This window comes from Acomys minous (assembly GCF_964271855.1).
Source record: "Acomys minous genome assembly, chromosome: 6".
Lineage (NCBI taxonomy): Eukaryota > Metazoa > Chordata > Mammalia > Rodentia > Muridae > Acomys > Acomys minous.
In genome coordinates this window covers 30,304,893-30,323,989 of record NC_140487.1, presented here as the reverse complement: position 1 = coordinate 30,323,989, position 19,097 = coordinate 30,304,893, and the positions used below count along the sequence as shown (strand labels likewise).

General features: G+C 35.6%; 1 protein-coding gene across 3 annotated transcripts in view; it reads right to left on the bottom strand.

Moving 5' to 3' along the window:
• Positions 1-919: 919 nt before the first annotated feature.
• Positions 920-19,097, bottom strand: part of SEMA3A (semaphorin 3A) — a 460,613-nt gene continuing 442,435 nt past the window's right edge. For all 3 annotated transcript variants that reach the window (XM_084786809.1, XM_084786811.1, XM_084786810.1), the window contains 2 exons: positions 8,338-8,480; positions 920-7,394 (listed from right to left, as the gene is read on the bottom strand). In XM_084786809.1, the coding sequence (XP_084642935.1) occupies positions 6,939-7,394; positions 8,338-8,480 (599 nt within the window). In that variant the 3' untranslated portion in view covers positions 920-6,938. The remainder of the gene's footprint in view (positions 7,395-8,337; positions 8,481-19,097) is intronic.

Genomic DNA, 19,097 nt, shown 5'->3' with positions numbered 1-19,097 from the left:
TTATAACATGCATAGATATTTCCTTTAAAGTTTATGAAGACATCTGGATAATAAATGAAGACCTATCTGATGTGATATACTTTTTACAAAGGAAGTAGTGCTTAATGACAAAGAAGGGCCTAGGATAATAACTAAGAAAAAAGTCACCATCCATATCTCAGCCTTTGAAGATTCAAAGTACATGTACTGGTAATGGATGATATAATCTGTAGTATTTTTGTTTGCTTTAGAAAGTTTGAGTTATTGAATTAAAGGAGAAGCCTTAATTATGACATATTTTAATGCCAAATGAGTAAATAACTATTTAATGGAAATATAATATTTTTGATCTCTGTATATACTTATGATTTTGAATGAAAACCTTTAGCAAATGGAAATGTTCTATCCACTCATTAATAGTACACTTCTTCATGTAGATACCAGGCATCTTTTTCCTTGTTCTATGTAGTATTTATTGGATGGTAATTTAATTCACTTAACTCAAACTAAATACAATTAAATGAATTTAGCTAAATCTCTATTATAGTAAAATCACTTTAAAGAAAAAAATGACCAATGAGATTATACCTCATAGATGGTAAATATACAAGTGAAATACATCTATTCACCATGGTCCTAGTTTGCTAAGAATGTGTAGAATGGTATACAGAGACCAGTGGCTAAACGTATGTGCTTTTTATGTAGCAATATTTGAACCATTGCATGAATATATTGCATGAATTTGATGATAGCACTGTCACTCTTTCTTGTAATGTTGAGAAGCACCTAACAAGGAAATAAATATCTCTTAAAAATATCAACTAAAGCAGAAAAGCTGTTTAGATTTGACACAAGTTTGTCTTAAAAAAGTTTAAACTTTTCTGGATTTAGCTATCAACAAGATAAACAGAACAATAAGAAATAGTCTACACAAGCGACGTGGATTTAAAAGGTTTTTACTGGTGTCCAATGCTTCAATGATGCTTGCAAAGAAAAGTCAGGGAAAGCTAAAACTGTGTGTTGTGATGGTTTGAACATATTTATGAGGATTTTTACTTAGGTTCTGTATAAATAAACATTGTATCTACACATGTCATGTTAATATTAAGAGACATAAAATACAGTTTTGTTCTATGAGAATAAAAGTGACAATTTAACATAATGGTGTGTGGTTCACAAATGCAAGAGGAACATAAGATTCTTACTTTTATTTCTACCTTTGTATTTTTAAAAAATATGCATCCTTGCCCTTAACCACATGCGCTTGCCTGACATGCAGCATTGCTTGGCTATGAGTTACTCCAGCGAAGAGACCTTGAACAAATATAGATTTCCTGTTTGAAATGTGTTTTTATAGTAGTTGCACTGCTAACTAGCAAGACTAAGGAGGTCATCAAGGCCACATGTTCCAACACTGTAGGTAGATGAACAGAGCGGAAACTGGAATTTGAACCGAGTTAGTGCACAGAGGGCTTAAAGAATACAGCAAGCATCTTTCTGCTGCTCTTCTCTGGAACTCAAGATTCTAGTTGAAACATGATGATTAACTACAGAGAAGAGTCTGGCATAAAAAGTATTTTGAGTGGTTATAGTGACATTATCTATTGGCGTGGCTCCCACTGAGAAGAGCTCCAGTATTAAAGAAGCTCAGACATAGGAACTGGATAAAACAAACAAACAAACAGGAGGAAAGGATCAAAGAGAAAGCACAAGAAACAGAGCCATACCTTAGACTTTGTTTTTATCTGATTATATTATAGCTTGTTATTATCCCTTAGAAGCCTGTTTTTCTAATGAGAGAAACAGAGTGGATTCCTATGGGGGAAGGGTTGGGGTAGAAACTGGGAAAAGTAGAGGAAGGGGAAACTATAATCAGGATATATTACATGAGGGAAAAGAATCTATTTTCTATTTTCCATAAAAGGAAAAAGAGAAAGAGGAAGCTAAGGAGCGCACAGGGAAATTATCGAAGAATATCTGACATAAAACTGCATATGTCGAGGATGATGTGGTTGGCAGAGAACAATAATTCAAACTCAGAAATTAGTACACTATTTAGACTTAAAGCAATGAGGTTTATTTATTTGGTTGGTTGGTTGGTATTTTTGTTTGTTTTTGTTATGGGGGGAGTTTTTGGTTGTTGTTCCTGTTGTTGTTTGTAATAAACACTGTGCTCCATTCATTTGGGATACTTGTTATCTGGGGAAAAGATAGCAGTTTCCGTTGTTTCTTAACTGTATTTCTTCTATCTAGAGGTGTTTCTCTTTCTTCTTCTAGGGAAATCCAACTGATAGTTCAGTTCACAGTTTACTTGTCACGAATTCTCTGAAACCCTCCTGATCACTCTTTAAACATCAATCCCTCTCTTCCTTCTGAATGACACCATTTATGCTGGGACCTTCAATTTGGCACTTAGCACATGGCAATGTGGTTCTTCTTTTCAGCACTGATTTGCTGAGTTCTATCTTTACTTAGCATCATACAAGGCACCAGAGGGAAAACCAACTGGACACAAACCCTGCTAGGCATGGTGACGCATGTCTGTAGTTAGAGCACTCAGGAGGCGGGGTCAGGATGATCAGATTCAAAACCATTCTCCCGGCTATGTATTGAGTTCAAGGTCAGCCTGAGCTACACGAGACCATGTCATAAACAGGGCAAAATGCCTGACTTAAATAATATCTCAGTTTAGAAAGGGAAATATGTACATAGCAGGTAAATCACACCACCACTGTGATACATGCAGCAGGCAAAACACAAGCAGGGCACAGTTTTAAGGTAGATTTGTTGCTGTGGTCTAAGACTAGTTGTAAGAGGAAAGGATTTATCACACGTGGTGATGATAACTCATGTCACGCTTCATTTCGTTTTGAGCTCTGTGAAAGCAGGGCCATGCTTTTCTCTTCTTTACATCACATCAGCTCACAAGTTCACAGTCATGATCTGTCCACAAGACATGAACAGGTAGAAGTCTACTGTGAAGGGACAAAACATCTAGAATACATACTTGGTTTTCTTATTGTTTTTATCTTTTGGTTATCTATTTGAGGTAGGGTCCCATTAGTTAGCCCAGGTGGACTCCCAAGTCTCTGTCCTCTTGCCTCATCCTCTTTTGTCACATCTGGCTCCCAATCAATATCTTAGCTTCAAATCATCCCACTTTTATTTGTACCATTGCCTGTGTCTGTGCACTTGAGCATATGAAGTGAACAAATAAGATTTTTCTTTGGTGAGGTTGATCAGGAAAATTGACCAGTTAAAAGAAAACCCATTTCTGCAGCATCCCTTTTTCCCCCTTTTTGGGTTTGTCTTTATCTGGTAATGTACAAATGTGTCATCCTTGAATTAACTAGTATAGGGCAGTTTTAGAAATAAAACAAAGCAAAAAGATTTGTTGTTCAAAGCATACTTTTGAAAATAATGTTTTCTTCTTTAAGGAAAAAGATATTGCAAACATTAACATCGACCTCAAATAATTATTACCAAGTAAAAATTAAAAGCATAGATTCTTTGGCATCTGGCCAGTTTATAACTATCATATTAAAGTCTTAAGTTAGTGTTAGTGTTAAGTCCTGGTTGTCAAATGTATCTTTGAAGCCAAAATGCTGACTTTGAGTAGTAAATCAAAATTGTTTTTTTTTTTTAAAGCAATCCATAAAAGAAAGACTTGAAAATATCACACTAATCCATTAATACAATGGTTGCCCATGAACTTCAGGGCAGGCTTCCCTATTCGAGCTGTCTGGAATCTGTATTGACCTTGAATTATGAATCTTATCCCCATGTTTTCTGTCCAGGTATGACATAAAGAGAACAAGATTTAATTTAAAGAGCATAAAAATTCACATCATCACTATAAATATACTATACAGTTTACAGAGCGCTACAATGAAGAAATCTGTTAGGTAATTATGCAGCTCCCTGACTCTGGATCTTGAAAGTTTTGAAGCTTATGTTCCTCAATACCATATGTTACAGGGAACAGTAAAGACATCTGAATTCAAATATTTTGAAGAAATGTGTATTTAGCAACTGAATACATGCTAAAAAGGAATAATTTACAGCAGCAATATCATTACATTTTCTCTCCAGTTTTCTAGTTCCCATCTGAAATGCAATGATAAATACAGATCTGGATCAATTTATGACCTGGCAAAAAGCATGCTTATGGAGGGGCACACACTCTCTGCCCTTAAGCAGTACATAGGCCACCATGTCACGTGTATGGCAAATCTTGCACTTGAGGATGATGCTGAACATACCGCAATGGAGCATCCATAGAAACTTGTATTTTACAATGTTCTTCCTCATCTTTTCAAAAATTATTTACACCTCTTTGCCTAATGTGTAGGTAGCAAAAATATTAAACACATACCATTATAAATCACTAAATTATACATAAAAGAAGCAATAAGTGTGCATCTGCATGCATTTACACTTTACATTTGCTACCAGCGGGGCCTGGTCTTTCCACTGTGATGTGTCTTTTTGATTTTGAGACTATTTTAAAACTGCTGTGGTAATTTGCATAAGGTCACATGCATCTCTTAGGCAAGTCTCACCTGTGATGATACATGCATATGCCAAAGTCCATCTAAATTAATTAGTAAATGGGACATTCATTCTTCTTCGTGCAAACTGCCCTCTCTCAATATACACTGGCAGGCTATGACTGTCATAAGATTTTTTTATTTGAAAGTTACATCAATAACTTTCTTTGAAAACTTAGACGATGTGATTGATCAAGACATGGCAGTATATTTTGTTTGTTTGTTAACACTTTTATATTTTTCTATTGCTATTTCATACTCCTAAACAAAATGTATTCAGATTTTGGAAGGCATTCATAAAGTTATCATACAGTCTTCATTCCATTAGGTCCTTTACTGTGAAGAGCTAGAAAAATTGGGAGAATTATGCAATTGCAAATAAACTTGCTTCAGCTGCAAATTTAGAAGAAAACATAATACCAACTGTGTGAACAGTTAAAATGTTATGAAAAATTAGAGAATGGCTTATTTAGAGCGCCCCTCTTTCTTTGACTTGATATTTCTGACACTATTATCTCTTCAGAAGTGTGATCTTCAAATGATTCACCAGTTCAGCTTGCCTTTGAGGAAAAAACACCATGTTTGTAGAAGAGCCTAAAACCAGATGTAGAATAATTTTAGGCTTTTATTTGAAAGACGTGTCCACAAATTGTTTATTTAAATAACCATTAAAACTGAAACATGAGCTTCCATCTGTGAAATATTTCAGTGGAGAGGATATAACAATTTAGTGTAGTTATGGTGAGGAATTAATGCTGAGTTAATTAGAATGCTGAGACAACTAGAGTTAAAATATCAATGTCAGGTTATTAATTAGGGAGATGTCTACTTTGCATTTTTGTGCATGCTGAAGGACCTAAGGAGGCACATTCCTAAAGTGATGAGTGTTGGGCCACTGAACTGTTTTATAATGCAGAAAAGTCTTAAGCGCTTTTAACTCGATGATTCTCAGAAAATCATCTTCCGCCAACAAAGGGTGGATATTATGAATGATTTTGTGCTATCTTGCACGTTATTCATAAAACAAAGTGCTCTGCACTTTCTAAGTGTGTAATCTGAAAATAGTTTAAAAATCCCTCTCATTAAGATGAGAACACTCAAGTTCAAGTTCTTCATATGTATAATTGTATGATATATGGTAGAGACAGATTTAGCTGATTCCGAAATAAATGGTTGAGAAATGTGTCATTTTCGTGGCAAGCAGTGTTCCAAATGTCATTGACTGCTCTCTCTTTCAGAAATCATTGAAAGACTGATAGTAGAACCTCTAGTGGAATGTGGAAGTGTGAGTCCTATATCTCACACATCATGCAAATATTCAAGCACAGAATGAAGAGAAATTTTATTAACACTATTTTAAGACAATGCTATTTTCATGACATACACAGTTCTTTTATTTTTCTTCCTCTCGATCCTTCAGGATGCATCTAATAAATGCTTCCCCCCCCCTTTTGTGCCGTCTTAATTTTTTGGTTGGCTAAAAACATGTAAGTCAGAGTTAACTTAGATAATGCCTTTAAAAGTAGAAGATGATACCTTCTATTTGATTTTCTCGCAGGGGGAAAACATAATTCATATCTTGGTGTCAATAACAGTTAATGATGTATGTAAATAAAGTATGTAAATAAAGTAATATACTAACTCCTACAGAACTGAAAACAAAAAATGTGAAAAAAAGCAGCACACAGTTGGAATTTTTAAACAAATTATATAGCATGATAACTACATGACAAATCTACTCTAGTTTAGAAAACAGCGAATTTTTACTGCATATTTCTCATAGTACATTTAAATTATAGTTTTAATAAAATACATCTTTAGATCAAAGCTGAAAGAAGACATCAGTAGTAGATCAGGGTATTCCATTACTCTTCCGGATGACGGATGATGTGTGTTTCTACATTTCCACAGACTATTTCACTCAGTTTCATTTTCCTTATTTTACTTCTCCAGTCCACACAAACACGAGCGCTGGTAGACAAAACATCCTTGAATCCAATCACGTTTTGGAATATTCATCTGCTTACTAAATCCATGCAGTTTATTTTCAACTCACGCGTCAATAAAATGGCTTTGCTGATGCAGTTTTTCTCCTTTCAATGGCAATTATGGCAAGTGACTTTTTTATTTCTCAGGCAAAGAAGAAAGCAAAAAGAACTCTCAGATTCTTAAGTCAGATGATGTGACCATCTGCGCTCACCTGTGATCTCTGTCAGGTGTTGAAACTGAAGAAAGCCTTCTGGGAAGGGTCCTCATGGACTTTCATTTAAAGTGGTGGAACCTGGTTGAACTTCCCACCGTTGTAAACATCCGCATAATGCCATGAAAATGTTCATGTGTATTGCATTTTTTTCCAGTTATTATCTAAGCAAATTTGTACTTGTCTGGGGTTTTGGGAGGTGGCGCAGGTCAGACACTTCTGGGTGCCCTCTCAAATTCGTGGGTCCTCCTGTTTCTACCTTTCTTGCTCTCCTGCATATGCTTCCATTTGTTGCTGTTCCCTTGAGAGTGGCCCGGCCTCTGTCGGCGTTGCTTTCGGTCCCTTTTCCACACTTGCTCACAGAATTCATCCATTGTGTTGAGGTTAGGGTGGTTAATGAGCTGCATGAAGTCTCTGTACCAGACCTTCTGGCTGGGCGTCATGCTGCTCGACGTTTCTTTGGTCTTAGAGCCATCTCCATCGTCATCTTTATGAAGGAGTTCTTCCAAATGGTCTGTGTCGATGACTTCCAGGGTCACCTTAAGAAGAGTTTGCATGAACCCGTGCTCTACAGCATGACACAGGTAATTGCCTGAATCCTTCTTCTGCAGACTTCGAAGCAGGAGCCCTTGTTCTGTCCTGATGATGTGATCACCCACTCGGATCTAGCAAGGAAAGGGCAGAGTAAGGCATGCAGATTTAACAGAAGTGCCAGGCCTACCACTCTGCTGAGAAGAAACTAGGTATTTGTTGAGGGAGGTTTCAAAAATTAACATTTTTATGTTACAATGAAAAAGCCTGTTGAGGAAAAAGCTATAGAGTCTGTCAAGTGGTTTTCAGATCCGTTTGAAAAATTCGACCATACCACTGTTTTTATAGAGTATCTTAAAATCATTTAAAATACTCAGGGTAAGTGGAGGAATAATAAAGATTCACTTGAATTTAGAAGCAAGTGTATAAAATATCATGCAAAGTCAATATTAGATAATGAAAATGGGTACTACATGACATAAAGTTAGAAAAAGAATTCATTGTATCACTTGTAAAGAGCAAAATAAAATGCCAGCATTTGAGCAAACAGAAGAAAACAAATGTATATTTAGATAAAGTGAATTATTTATCAGTTCACAAGGTCCTGGAGAAAGATCGTCCTGGGGCTGTTTTAATAGTTAATACTGAAAATGATGGCGGGACTCAATTTTTTCACCCAAATTAAGTTCTCAGTTCTATCCCAATGTCTTCCCATTTGTGGAAGAAGAGTTGTATAGCAAAATTCAGTGAGCAAACTTTACAAATACTAGGGAAACTTGATTTTTTAAAAAAAAAATGTACACATGCAGGTAACACAAGTGTTTTATAACTAACTGTGGAGAGAATAAGGACTGTAAAATAAGTGCCCGAAGTGCTACCTGTGCAGGAATGCTTACCAAGTTATGGTCTGCTATACAGCCCGGCCACACTGAATACGTGTCTAAGGAGCTACGGCTTGGTTCAGCAGTGTGTTGGAGTAATCAGTAACTTTTCTTTCTTGCAAGTCCACAGTACTGGGGTGACAGCATATGTATCGGACAGACACATATGTCAGTCAGTCAGCTGAATATACCTTACCTCCTCTTTTCGATCTTCATTTCGCCTCTGAAACTGCCAATACACCAATGCTCTCTGAGACTTTGGACTGCATTCCAAGAAAGTGCTACTATTTTCTACTCCGTAGATGATTCTCTCTTCAAGGCTGTGCCCATGGTGATTATCTAGCCAATGATAAGAAGAGTGAGAAAACTTTAGTTAGTAATTTCAGTTTTCTGAAATATTTATTTGGAAATTCAGAAGGTAAATTGTTGCCAGCTTGGAAGTCATTTTCAAATTGATTAAAGATAAGAAAACATGTCAAGGTTTTCAGACTGCAAATACTTGCCTCAGTAGATTAATCATTTTGTTTTGGGTTTTATGTGAAGAAATTTGTCTACAGGCAAGTAATATCACATGAACAGATCTATGCATGCCCACCAAAGCCTTGGATTATTTTTGTACTGTGCCACACTGATGCACGGAGCCAGTTTGTTACCTACTTCTCTAGCAGAAAGTTTCCCAGACTGGACTTCTGAGGAAAGGAGCTATTTCTGAGAAATTAGATTGCCGCTTGGTGTTTGCTTTTCATCTGTAAAATTAAATTCACCTATCAATATTTACCTAACATTTTACAGGAGGTAACGTTCTGGATGTTTTAAACTGTTCGGCAACAGCCCCTAAATAATTCACAAGTTTGTCCTGAAGACCAACTGGTGTGAAATGTTTGGGATGGCTCAGGAGAAACTCATATAATTACAATGCAATATGGTTTCAATTGTCCTTATTTAAAAATGACATACCCTTTGTTATTTTCCAGAGTTAGGCTATGGACCATGGCAAGAGCACATAATAAAATGCAGCAATACAAAAATCTGTTTCCTGATTAAGTTTCTATTATTTTACCCTTTATGTAACCTCCTTCAATGTGGTAACTGAAACACAGCTCAGATCAAAAGTATGACACAGAGAGGCTAGGTAAAACTCAGCAAGAGAACAAAAGTCCATGTTATCTTGTGTAATCCTGTTTCCATTATGACATCCTGAACAATCTGGAATTCATTAAATTAATTTAGAAAATAATAAATATATTTTCACATGCACAGAGAGCTGACAGTGTAGACAGATGAAAATTTTCTGCTCTCTCTCCTTCAAATTCAGCTCAGAGTTTAATTTAAAAAACGTTTTCCCTCCTCTTTGCCATCACTTTGACAGTTTTACTCTTGTCTTAATCAACTTAGTACTTTTCTCTGTCATAAGCAATAGGATTTGCTTATGCTTGGTTTACAGCTTTTGAAAACGACTTCTAGTCCAGCCTCTGGTGCAGCCTTTGCTTCCCACTGCCCACCTCTCACTATGCTGAGGAGACTTGTACCACATCACCAGTCTAAACGCCTCAGCCTCCTCATTGCCTGTTCATCGATCAGGAAAGAACTCTTATGACATGGGGACTATCTGTCCTTGTTAGATATCAGTACCCCGAAAACACTGAGGAGTGCACTTTACAGTGAAAGTGTAAACAACAACAACGAACTGATTCTATGTCACATTGTTTAACTCATTTGAGTGCATATGTATATGCAGAGATTACCTTCTATAATGAATATTACAAACTTTTTGCTCCCTCTACATGTCACTGGGCTGCTCTGTAAGATATCTGACCTCTGGACAAAGGAAAAATGAATTCCTATGTGCAGCAGGGCCTGCACAATTTGTGGTTTACAAGCTGCCATGAATGAGAATGTTTTGCCATGAAAGTCAGTAGTGTTTATTTTAAATATATTTTATGTTAACTAATCTACAGTGTAAACTTGCTTGATCAAGAAATCCTTGAGCCGGGCATGGTGGTGCATACCTTTAATCCCAGCACTCAGGGGGCAGAGGCAGGCAAATTGCTGTGAGTTTGAGGCCAGCCTGGTCTACAAAGTGAGTCTAGGAGACCTAAGGCTACACGGAGAAACCCTGTCTCTAGGGGGAAAAAAAGAAAAGAAAGAAAGAAATGCTTGAACACTTGGAAAGATATCATGCATTCTTCCTCAGTGCTTGAATTACAACATATGTGACCCCACGGTAACAGAAAATCCAACTGAACTTTTCTTTACATCCATGTCCTTTAGGCCAAATCCTCTCATGTTGGAAGCTACAATGAGGAAGGACTCAATGATAGAACTACAGAATATGTGTTTTTGCTGACACATATCTAAGAAGACCAATGTGACTTGAATAATAGAAGAGTTCTTTGTTATAAGTCTGTCTGTTGAAGAGATGGCTCAGCAGTTAAGAGCAATGCTACTCTGGCAGAGGATCCCAGGTTCATCACTAGCATAAGAACTAACATCTGTCTAGACTGGGGGATCTGAGGCTGCCTTCTAGCCTCTTTGGGTACTACACATATATGATGCACATATATACATGGAGAAAAAACATGCACACAAGATGTAAAACAAAATAGATCTAACAGGATCAAAACATAACCTACGAAATTCTCAAAAAACTAATCAAAATAGTTTCGAAGATCACAGTCTGACTTGTCTCTTTGCTAATTAAACCAAATACTTCTGATGGTGCTGGGAAACCAATACAGTTAGTCTTTTCCAGTAGGAACATAAATTTCACAGATATCAAGAAAAAAAAATCAACCTAATAACAAATGTTTCCTTATATTTATAAAAGCAACTCATGTGGTTCTTTTACAGTTAAGTCTCACAAAACTATGTTGCATTTAACAGAGAATTTATAGCATGTTGCTTTTAGTTCAACGCAGTAATATATAATGATTCTCTGTGAAAAGTATAATTATAGTCAGGTTCTTTGTACCAAAGTGAGAAGACAGCAGCTGGTTACCTTGGTTTATGGGCTTGCTGCCTTTAGTTAGATTGCTTTGATAACTACTCTCGCCAATACCTTAAGGACTCTTTGTCTGTTGAGTTGACCCTATCTTTCTCCCCCTTCTCCAAACAAAAAGAAAGAGAAACATCTTCTAGCCAGTGACCAGTGTAACCAAATTTCCTGCCCTAATAACCATCAATCACAATCAGCAAACAGATGTCCTGCTGTATATCTTTGGTTACAGATTCTCCTATTTTATGTTGTTAGCTTGATTCTGCTGCATCAGCCAGAAATAAAGCATACATTTCCATTGGGATCAGATGTTTTGTTAAACTCTCTGTAGTAGAGCAACTCCCAATTTGGGACCAGAACTTTCATGAGTGTGGCCTCAGGCTAACGTTGGTACTCAGATGCAATGATGTTGATATATATATTTCTGTTTTTGCATTATAGGTACTGAACAGACATTCTGAACAGGATGATTAGAAGGCAATGAAATATCCATTATCTATCTGTCTTGACTTTTCTTCCTCAGCCACTTGCAAGCATTTTGGAATGCACAAAAAACACTGATGATACAACAGAATGATGAACACTCTCACTCTTCCCCTCATTATTTCTGTCCCTTTTTCCTCTCAAAATGTATAAGCAGGAGAAATATAATTACTATTGAATCTTCACATCATGCTAGATATTTTGATCATTCAGGCTTTCCAAACATACTACTAATTTGTAACAGGAACACTCTTCATATAACACACTGAGAGCACTTGTAGAACTGAGTCAGTCTTTTTGAGTCCAATGCTTTACTGAAGCCATGCTGTTCATTAAAAGTCTCCTGAAGGGTCTTGCATATTTGGGGACAAGAACAACTGGAGATTTCCCTCTAGATCAAGCAGCTGACCAGAGAGCAGCTGTCCCACAACACACAGTGTTAATGGATAATATATTCTATCAAAGCTGTATTGGATGGGGAACCCAGTGGATAATGACGGGGGGCAATAGCAATACTTTATGGTGCTGCTTGCTGTATTTATGTCACAACATTCCGAGTGTGGAGCCTGCTGTGTTGCAGTGTTTTATGTATGTTTACCTTTGGGAAATGCTATTTCCTGTTTTAGGAATTGCTGGGGTTCTTTATAACAACTTGCTAGTAAAAAAGATCTCTGTGATCCTACTCTCACCTCCACTATCTTAGGGAACACCATCCGGGAACTATCCATGTCCCTGACATCTTTGTAAATGTGCTCTCATTACATGATGGCTTTTTGTTCTGTAAGTATGCCTGTCTCTCTTCATTGGCATTTTTTTTCTTTACCTTACGTTCGCTTTAGTAAAAGAAAAGTAATTACAAACTATCTTGAACGTGTTATAAAGATTCTCATTGCACTTACAGAATATGTAAAGTTATAACTTTTAAGTATATCTTGGTGACTTGATGATGCAGCTGTGATAGATGAGACGGTCCTTCATCCATGATGCAGTGATGGACTGACTGCTATGGGGCCAGCCACAAGCCTGCTTTGCTCTGTAGCTCAGACTAGCACAAAACTCACAGTCTTTCTGATTCAGGGTTCCCAACTGTTGGGGTTTTAGGCATGTACTTATCATAGCATCAGTGATTTCTAGGTTAACTAAGAAGTTTAAATATATCCATTCTTATCGTCTTTTTTAAAAAGGTGTTATTTTACAACCATACGGCTAGTTGTCATCTAACACAACTGGAGATATTTTACTAATAGAACTCTATACAGAAACTGTTTATAAAGAAATTAAGCAACAATTTTAAAATTAAAATTTCTCAGACTATTAAATTACCAAAAAAAAAAAAGCCAAATTAAATCAGTATAAAATTGTCCATTAGAGGTCAGAGAGAGGATTCAGCCAACAGGACAGCTTGCTATGCAATCGCAAGGATTCAGAGTTAAAATCTTCTGATATTTGTGTGTGTGCAAGGGCTAAATCCCATATACATATAGAAACATGTAACAAATAAAGAATTCTTTCCAAACCAAAATAAAAATTTCAATTGTTTGTCAATAAAGAGGATTAAAATTCTATCACCACTGTTTTATAATCAATTTTATCTTAATTTCAAAAAGGTGAGATATCTATTTGAAAGGATATTCAATCTTCTTAATGTACTTCTATTGACTTCATTGTGCTTTGTATTACATATATATGTATATATTTAAAAATATTTATGCCACCATATAACACTTTTTAGCCTTTTTCTGGGTTGAAGGAGGGAGGACTTTAGACAGTTGGTTTCAAATTACAGAGAACTTGACAGTTGTCTCTTTTCTTACACTTTTGTGACTTATTTTAAGAGAACACATAATAGAGACAAAGAAAAGATAACTCTTCATGTAAAAAAAGTAATAGAAGATATTAGCAGAATGTTTGTACAAAGTAATAGTTAGACACAAATGCCAGTGATACTAGTGTTATTTTGTTTTTTTCTTTTTTTCCAGAGCCGAGGACCAACCCAGGGCCTTGCGCTTGCCAGGCAAGTGCTCTACCACTGAGATAAATCCCCAGCCCAGCCAGTGGTACTAGTGTAATGGCTGTTGCAATAATTTAAATTGTTCAAAAGTAAAACCTTGTGTTAAGTGTACACACTAAGACAATTATGAGATTCTTTTATTATCAGTCCTACTGCCTTGTTAGCATTAAAGAATTAAATGAAACATCTCAGCTTCAATGCATCCTAGAACTGTCCCCCTCTGTATGACAATATAGCTATATTTTTTGCAATTATTGTTAAATTGGTCATAGCTTCCACTTAACTGTTTTTTACCATAATTTTAGAAGTAAGGTAATCATTAAATCTTGCCATATACTTGCTGAGTGACTAACCTAAATAAGCACACTGAATTTAAAAGCTGAAATCTCATATAACTTTGATTCCCACAGATGCAAACTGTAAGTTTAACCAATATAAAAGGGAAAAATTATAGTCTTACTGTGATAGAATATTTCATTAAAGTAATGTTTATATGTAATATTTTAGCTTCAATAATCCTAAAATAATTTATTTAAGTTGTTGTAGAAGCATATAGGTATAATCAAGTATATTCCACATCAAAATATTATTTTATAAAATAATAAGAGGACAAAGGGGTTTAAGAAGCCATAGGAATAGTTTTACCTTCTTCATGGAAGCCTATGCTAGCAGTGGCTCATGGAAAATGTATATATCCAAAAAGAAAGCTATGTAGTTACAAACATTTTTAAATGTATTTTACACTACAACCTTTTGTTATAAGAACTACCATAGACAATAAGGATATAGTTATTAAACTGAATAATAAATTCTCCTGGGATCAACAATTTGAATAGTTAGAGCAAAATAATTGAAAGTAACTAAATATTAAAATTATGTAAAAAGCACCCGTGTGTTTGGATAATGCAGTGTTTCAATATGTTGCAGCTGCTAATGACAAGAAATAATGTTTTTGAGGAAGCAATCTTCAATTAATCATTTCCTCTTTTAGTGGGATAATTTATGGAAATGAAATGAGACTAATAAAGCAGAGAGAATGGGAGGAAAGAAAGAAGTTAAATAAATTGCTTCCTTTTGTAACAACAGAAAGTCATGATATCCATCATTTGGCCAGAAATATCATGTTGCTTAAGGCCGTATTTAGCATTTGAGTCTCTTCCAATAGTACAGAAACAGAAGGAATCACATTTCAGCTTCCCATTTATTTCATTTTCCATTTTAACCCCATAAGCATCTCCCAAGATTGAAATGTGAACAATGTAACAGTCTTGGAAAATGTAATGTCAGATAGGAGACAGATGGATGAGGTTGGGAGCCACATACTCATTCCTTCTTGGTAATTTCTGACATTATATTTTCATGGTTTTGTCCCTTATTAAAAACTGAGTCATGTAGGCAATGAATATAAAAATCAAAACACAAGCCAAAGGAGAGGCAAACAGAAACAAAATAACTTCGCTAGCCATTTAAGTTACTTAGGAAATATAGTTAATAGGCTGTATCAGACAAATCAATTCTCGTTATTATAACCATTTGTAATAATTTTCATTTATATTCCCTGTGATGGTCAAGCAATAAAATAAGGAAACATAGCGCACAAATCTGGTGAAATAGAAGACAGTAGCAATGCATTCTTAAGCACAAATGACCACTAGAGCTTTCTTAGTGTATCTAGATCAATGTCCAGAAATACATTTCATCAGCACAAAGGTTTCAAGTATATATGAAAAAATTCTTAGTTACAGTCCATTTCAAGGCATATCATGATAATATGTCATGAAATAATATAAAATTAAAAAACTACACTGAAGCAAAAAGCCTTTACATGCACTTTACATCCACACATTTAGATGGCTTACAAGGAATTCATTAATTGTCTATATATTGGAGCAGTAAAAAAACCTACAATATAAATTATCGTATAACATTTGAAAGGAATCACAATTACTTATTGATAGAATGTCTGTGACATTTTTTCAATGCTCATGGTGTTGGTTACAGCCATTGGTCTCTGTAAATATTAGTAGACAGCCTCTTGTCAGCTCTTGCATGAAAGTACGTGTATTCCTATTTAATCCATCTACTAAAACTGTGACCAACAGAAATTAAGAGCAGTAGGTATGAGCTGACGAGAACAAAAAGACTCAATGAACTCTTATCGAAAATGTAAGTATATAAAATATCTACTTGATTAAGCCACTTTAAATTATAAACTACATTTTAGGCTTCAGATCAAGATGTGTTTTATCTCTGAACAGTACTTAGGATATGGCACTTGAATTTTCAAATTCAGGTAGTTTTCAATATTTCTTGTATCTATGTATTTATTTGAATTGATTCTTAGAATGTGCTTGCCTGCATATGGACAGTGAGAGGGAGAGGCAGACTGATAGGCTAGGGAATTTTAGCTGTATCTTTTTATAATAATTATTTTTATTTGACAAAGTGACTTTCTTGTCATTAATACACTTTCGTGTCTTTTTTTAGAAAAATTATTTTTGAAATAATGATGAAATCAATGTGTTATGAAATGTTGTATGAGACTTATAATACATATACTTGCCACAGCTATATTCACTTGACAGCAAGTAATATAACTACAGTGATTCTCAGAGTAGAGCCAGATGAAACACAAAAGCTTACAGAGGGGTACCAATATGCATATGTCTACTGTAATATTATGAGTCTTGTGCAACATCTGGTATATTTTATTTTCATGATTTTACAGTGAATGCATTACCAAAGGAAGCAAAATAATCTATATGCCAGAGCAAGATTGCCATAGGAACAATTGCTTAAAAAAAAAAACAACAGGAAACAGAATTTAATCTTTCCTTTACTTTCCCCAAGCGATTTGATGGGAGATAGGAAACAATAATTTGCAAAGGCAGAAACCTCCCATAAACAATAATGAAAATACCATCTTGTAGTACAATGATATTTGATTTTTATAACATTTGGAATAAAGGGAAAATGCAGACGTCTTAGAATCCCTCTTTAAAATAATTACACCTAAGTGCACAAATACACTATCTTGGAAGAGATGAAGATTTTTGTAAAGAAAATAATAAGTAAAAATATTGCAAAGGCCACACATATTTATTCCATATACTTGATTGTTTGCCCACTGCAACATCGGAAGACAACTGTTGCTAATTGATTACTCCAGTGAAAGGACTTTTAAAGTCCTTATGAAAGCTGTAATGGGCAGTAACATAAAAGTTGTTCCTGTGAGGCACACTGATCATGTTTGAACTGTTCTGATGTGAGCTTGTGTCTCACCTTTGCTCCTAAGTATGGGTAAGTAGCTTCATTCCAAAAGGAATTCTTTCTTATCTTTCTTCCTCTTGTCAAACTCCAACCTGACATATGTTGGAATTAAAATCTCTGTCTGTAGTTATGAGTCTACCACCTACCTGGTTTCATGAATGGCATCGTTAAGCCTTCATTAGTGCCATTTTATAAATCAAAGAGTTTTTCTGCCTTTTTTTTCTCCCACCTATGATTTTGACTGACATAGGTATTTTTTTATTACTTCCCATAGCTACATGGGAGTTTATTTCTCCTTTGGACTTGTGTTGAGGATTTTGTCTGTGAGATTGAATCTGGAACCTGGAACTAGATTGTCATTTGCCTGCCATTTTATTTCTTAGCAGCACACAAGGCATTAGTACATTTAATCTTCGGTGTTGCCTCACAAGTGGTTTTTCATAATTTATGGAACTTGGGTTTTAAAAGGATGACATCAGTGCCCAGATCAAATCTCAGCGCTCCTCTTTGGGTTAAATGCTCATATGCACATTTGGAAGATGGTAAAGCACAGACCATAAAATCTTTGCTACAGAATACTAAATTTATGTTTCCCTAGACGATAGAGAGAGTTTATGAAATTTGGGTATGATTTGATGCCAATCAAGACATAAACTGAGATGAAATAGCTGTGCAGATAATTTAGAAGATTGGCTTCTGTGGATGTTTTATTGTGGGACATTATAAAGGAACGGCATGTACACAGGACAGCCAAGAAAATCATCAGAAAATAAAATTAAACGATGCCACTAAATTAGAAGATAAGGCATAAAGCACCTCCATCAAATCAGAAATATAAGATGGTGTTATGATTTTTAAAATGTAGCTTTTTTCTTTCTAGCCACATACATCATGAATCATGTTATGGATCATTTTGGTTTATAAGTAGGGAGGAAAGGGAGACAGATGAGTGGTAATTTACTTGCCCAGTCATTTTTAAAAAGCGTGAACTTAGAAGAGCTCTAGTTTCAGGCATACCCTCTCTTTTGAAGGAAAGGAATGGATTGGAAACAACCTGAATTCTATGCTAGCATCCTGACTGGTGTGTAACTAGAAGAAGGAAAGATTTCCCAATATACATGTGCTATTAGGATTTGAAGCTAAGGTTTTGGGTGAATGGCCATGGTGATACAGAAGACTGTTTTGGGACCAAGGAAAGTGAAGTGGGTTTTCTTGTTTTGCCCAGAACAGTTCAGGGCACTGCTGCTTTGCACCATGGAGAAAATCCAGTGAGGGTGTGTGGAAGGTTTCATCATAAGTGCAATTTCTTTTACCTTAATTTTGGGCTATTTTATATATAGTCATTTTATTAAAATCTCAGGATATGTAAAATATAGAGTGCTACAGAATATGTTTACCCTTACAGCTGGAAGTGATCATTCTGAAGTGTATAATTTGGCTTCATGTTGCTTAGGAGCTTTCTGTTAAGAAACATCTCATATCTTTACTTGTTTCCATATGAGCACATATATTTTATCGAACGTGAGAAGTGACATTAGCAAGACAACACACATGATTTAAACAGGGCTGGACTCTGGATTGGGGCCCATTTATGTTCAAATATTGACATCTACTATTCTGAGATAATTCACGGGTCCCTCATGGTGAGACTGAGCCTGGCCAAATGAGGATTCCTGACTTATTTTCCACACATGTGAACTTCACTGTAACCTTAGGTGTGCATGCTTTATGTTTGGTCAATTAGCAACAAAAGCAGCCAACAGGCAGAGGCACCTTTGAGAAAAAAAAAGTGTTTTATTGCTGTGGAATTTTGTGGGCTGTTGGGACCTTTCCTTCTATCTATCTGAAACATAAAATAGAAGTGCTTACCAATCAAAAAGAAAAGCTAAAAATGGTCCCTGCAACACCAATCTAGCACAATTCCTTTTCATCACAGCCCACATATGTGTTCTAATTGAGTTATCTAGAGAATAATTCATTCACAAACATTTTACTGCTTATAGCTAAACAATTCTATGTAGCTAATTTTCATAGGCTTGAGTCGACATAATGCTGCCAACACATATCTTCAAAATAGGCAAAATTACCCCAAGTAAAAACCATTCAGTGGTTAACAATATTTATCTAAGCATAGCCTTACTTTTTGAAAGCCACTGATCAATTTTCCCATTTGTATATGAGACATTTCTATTCCAAT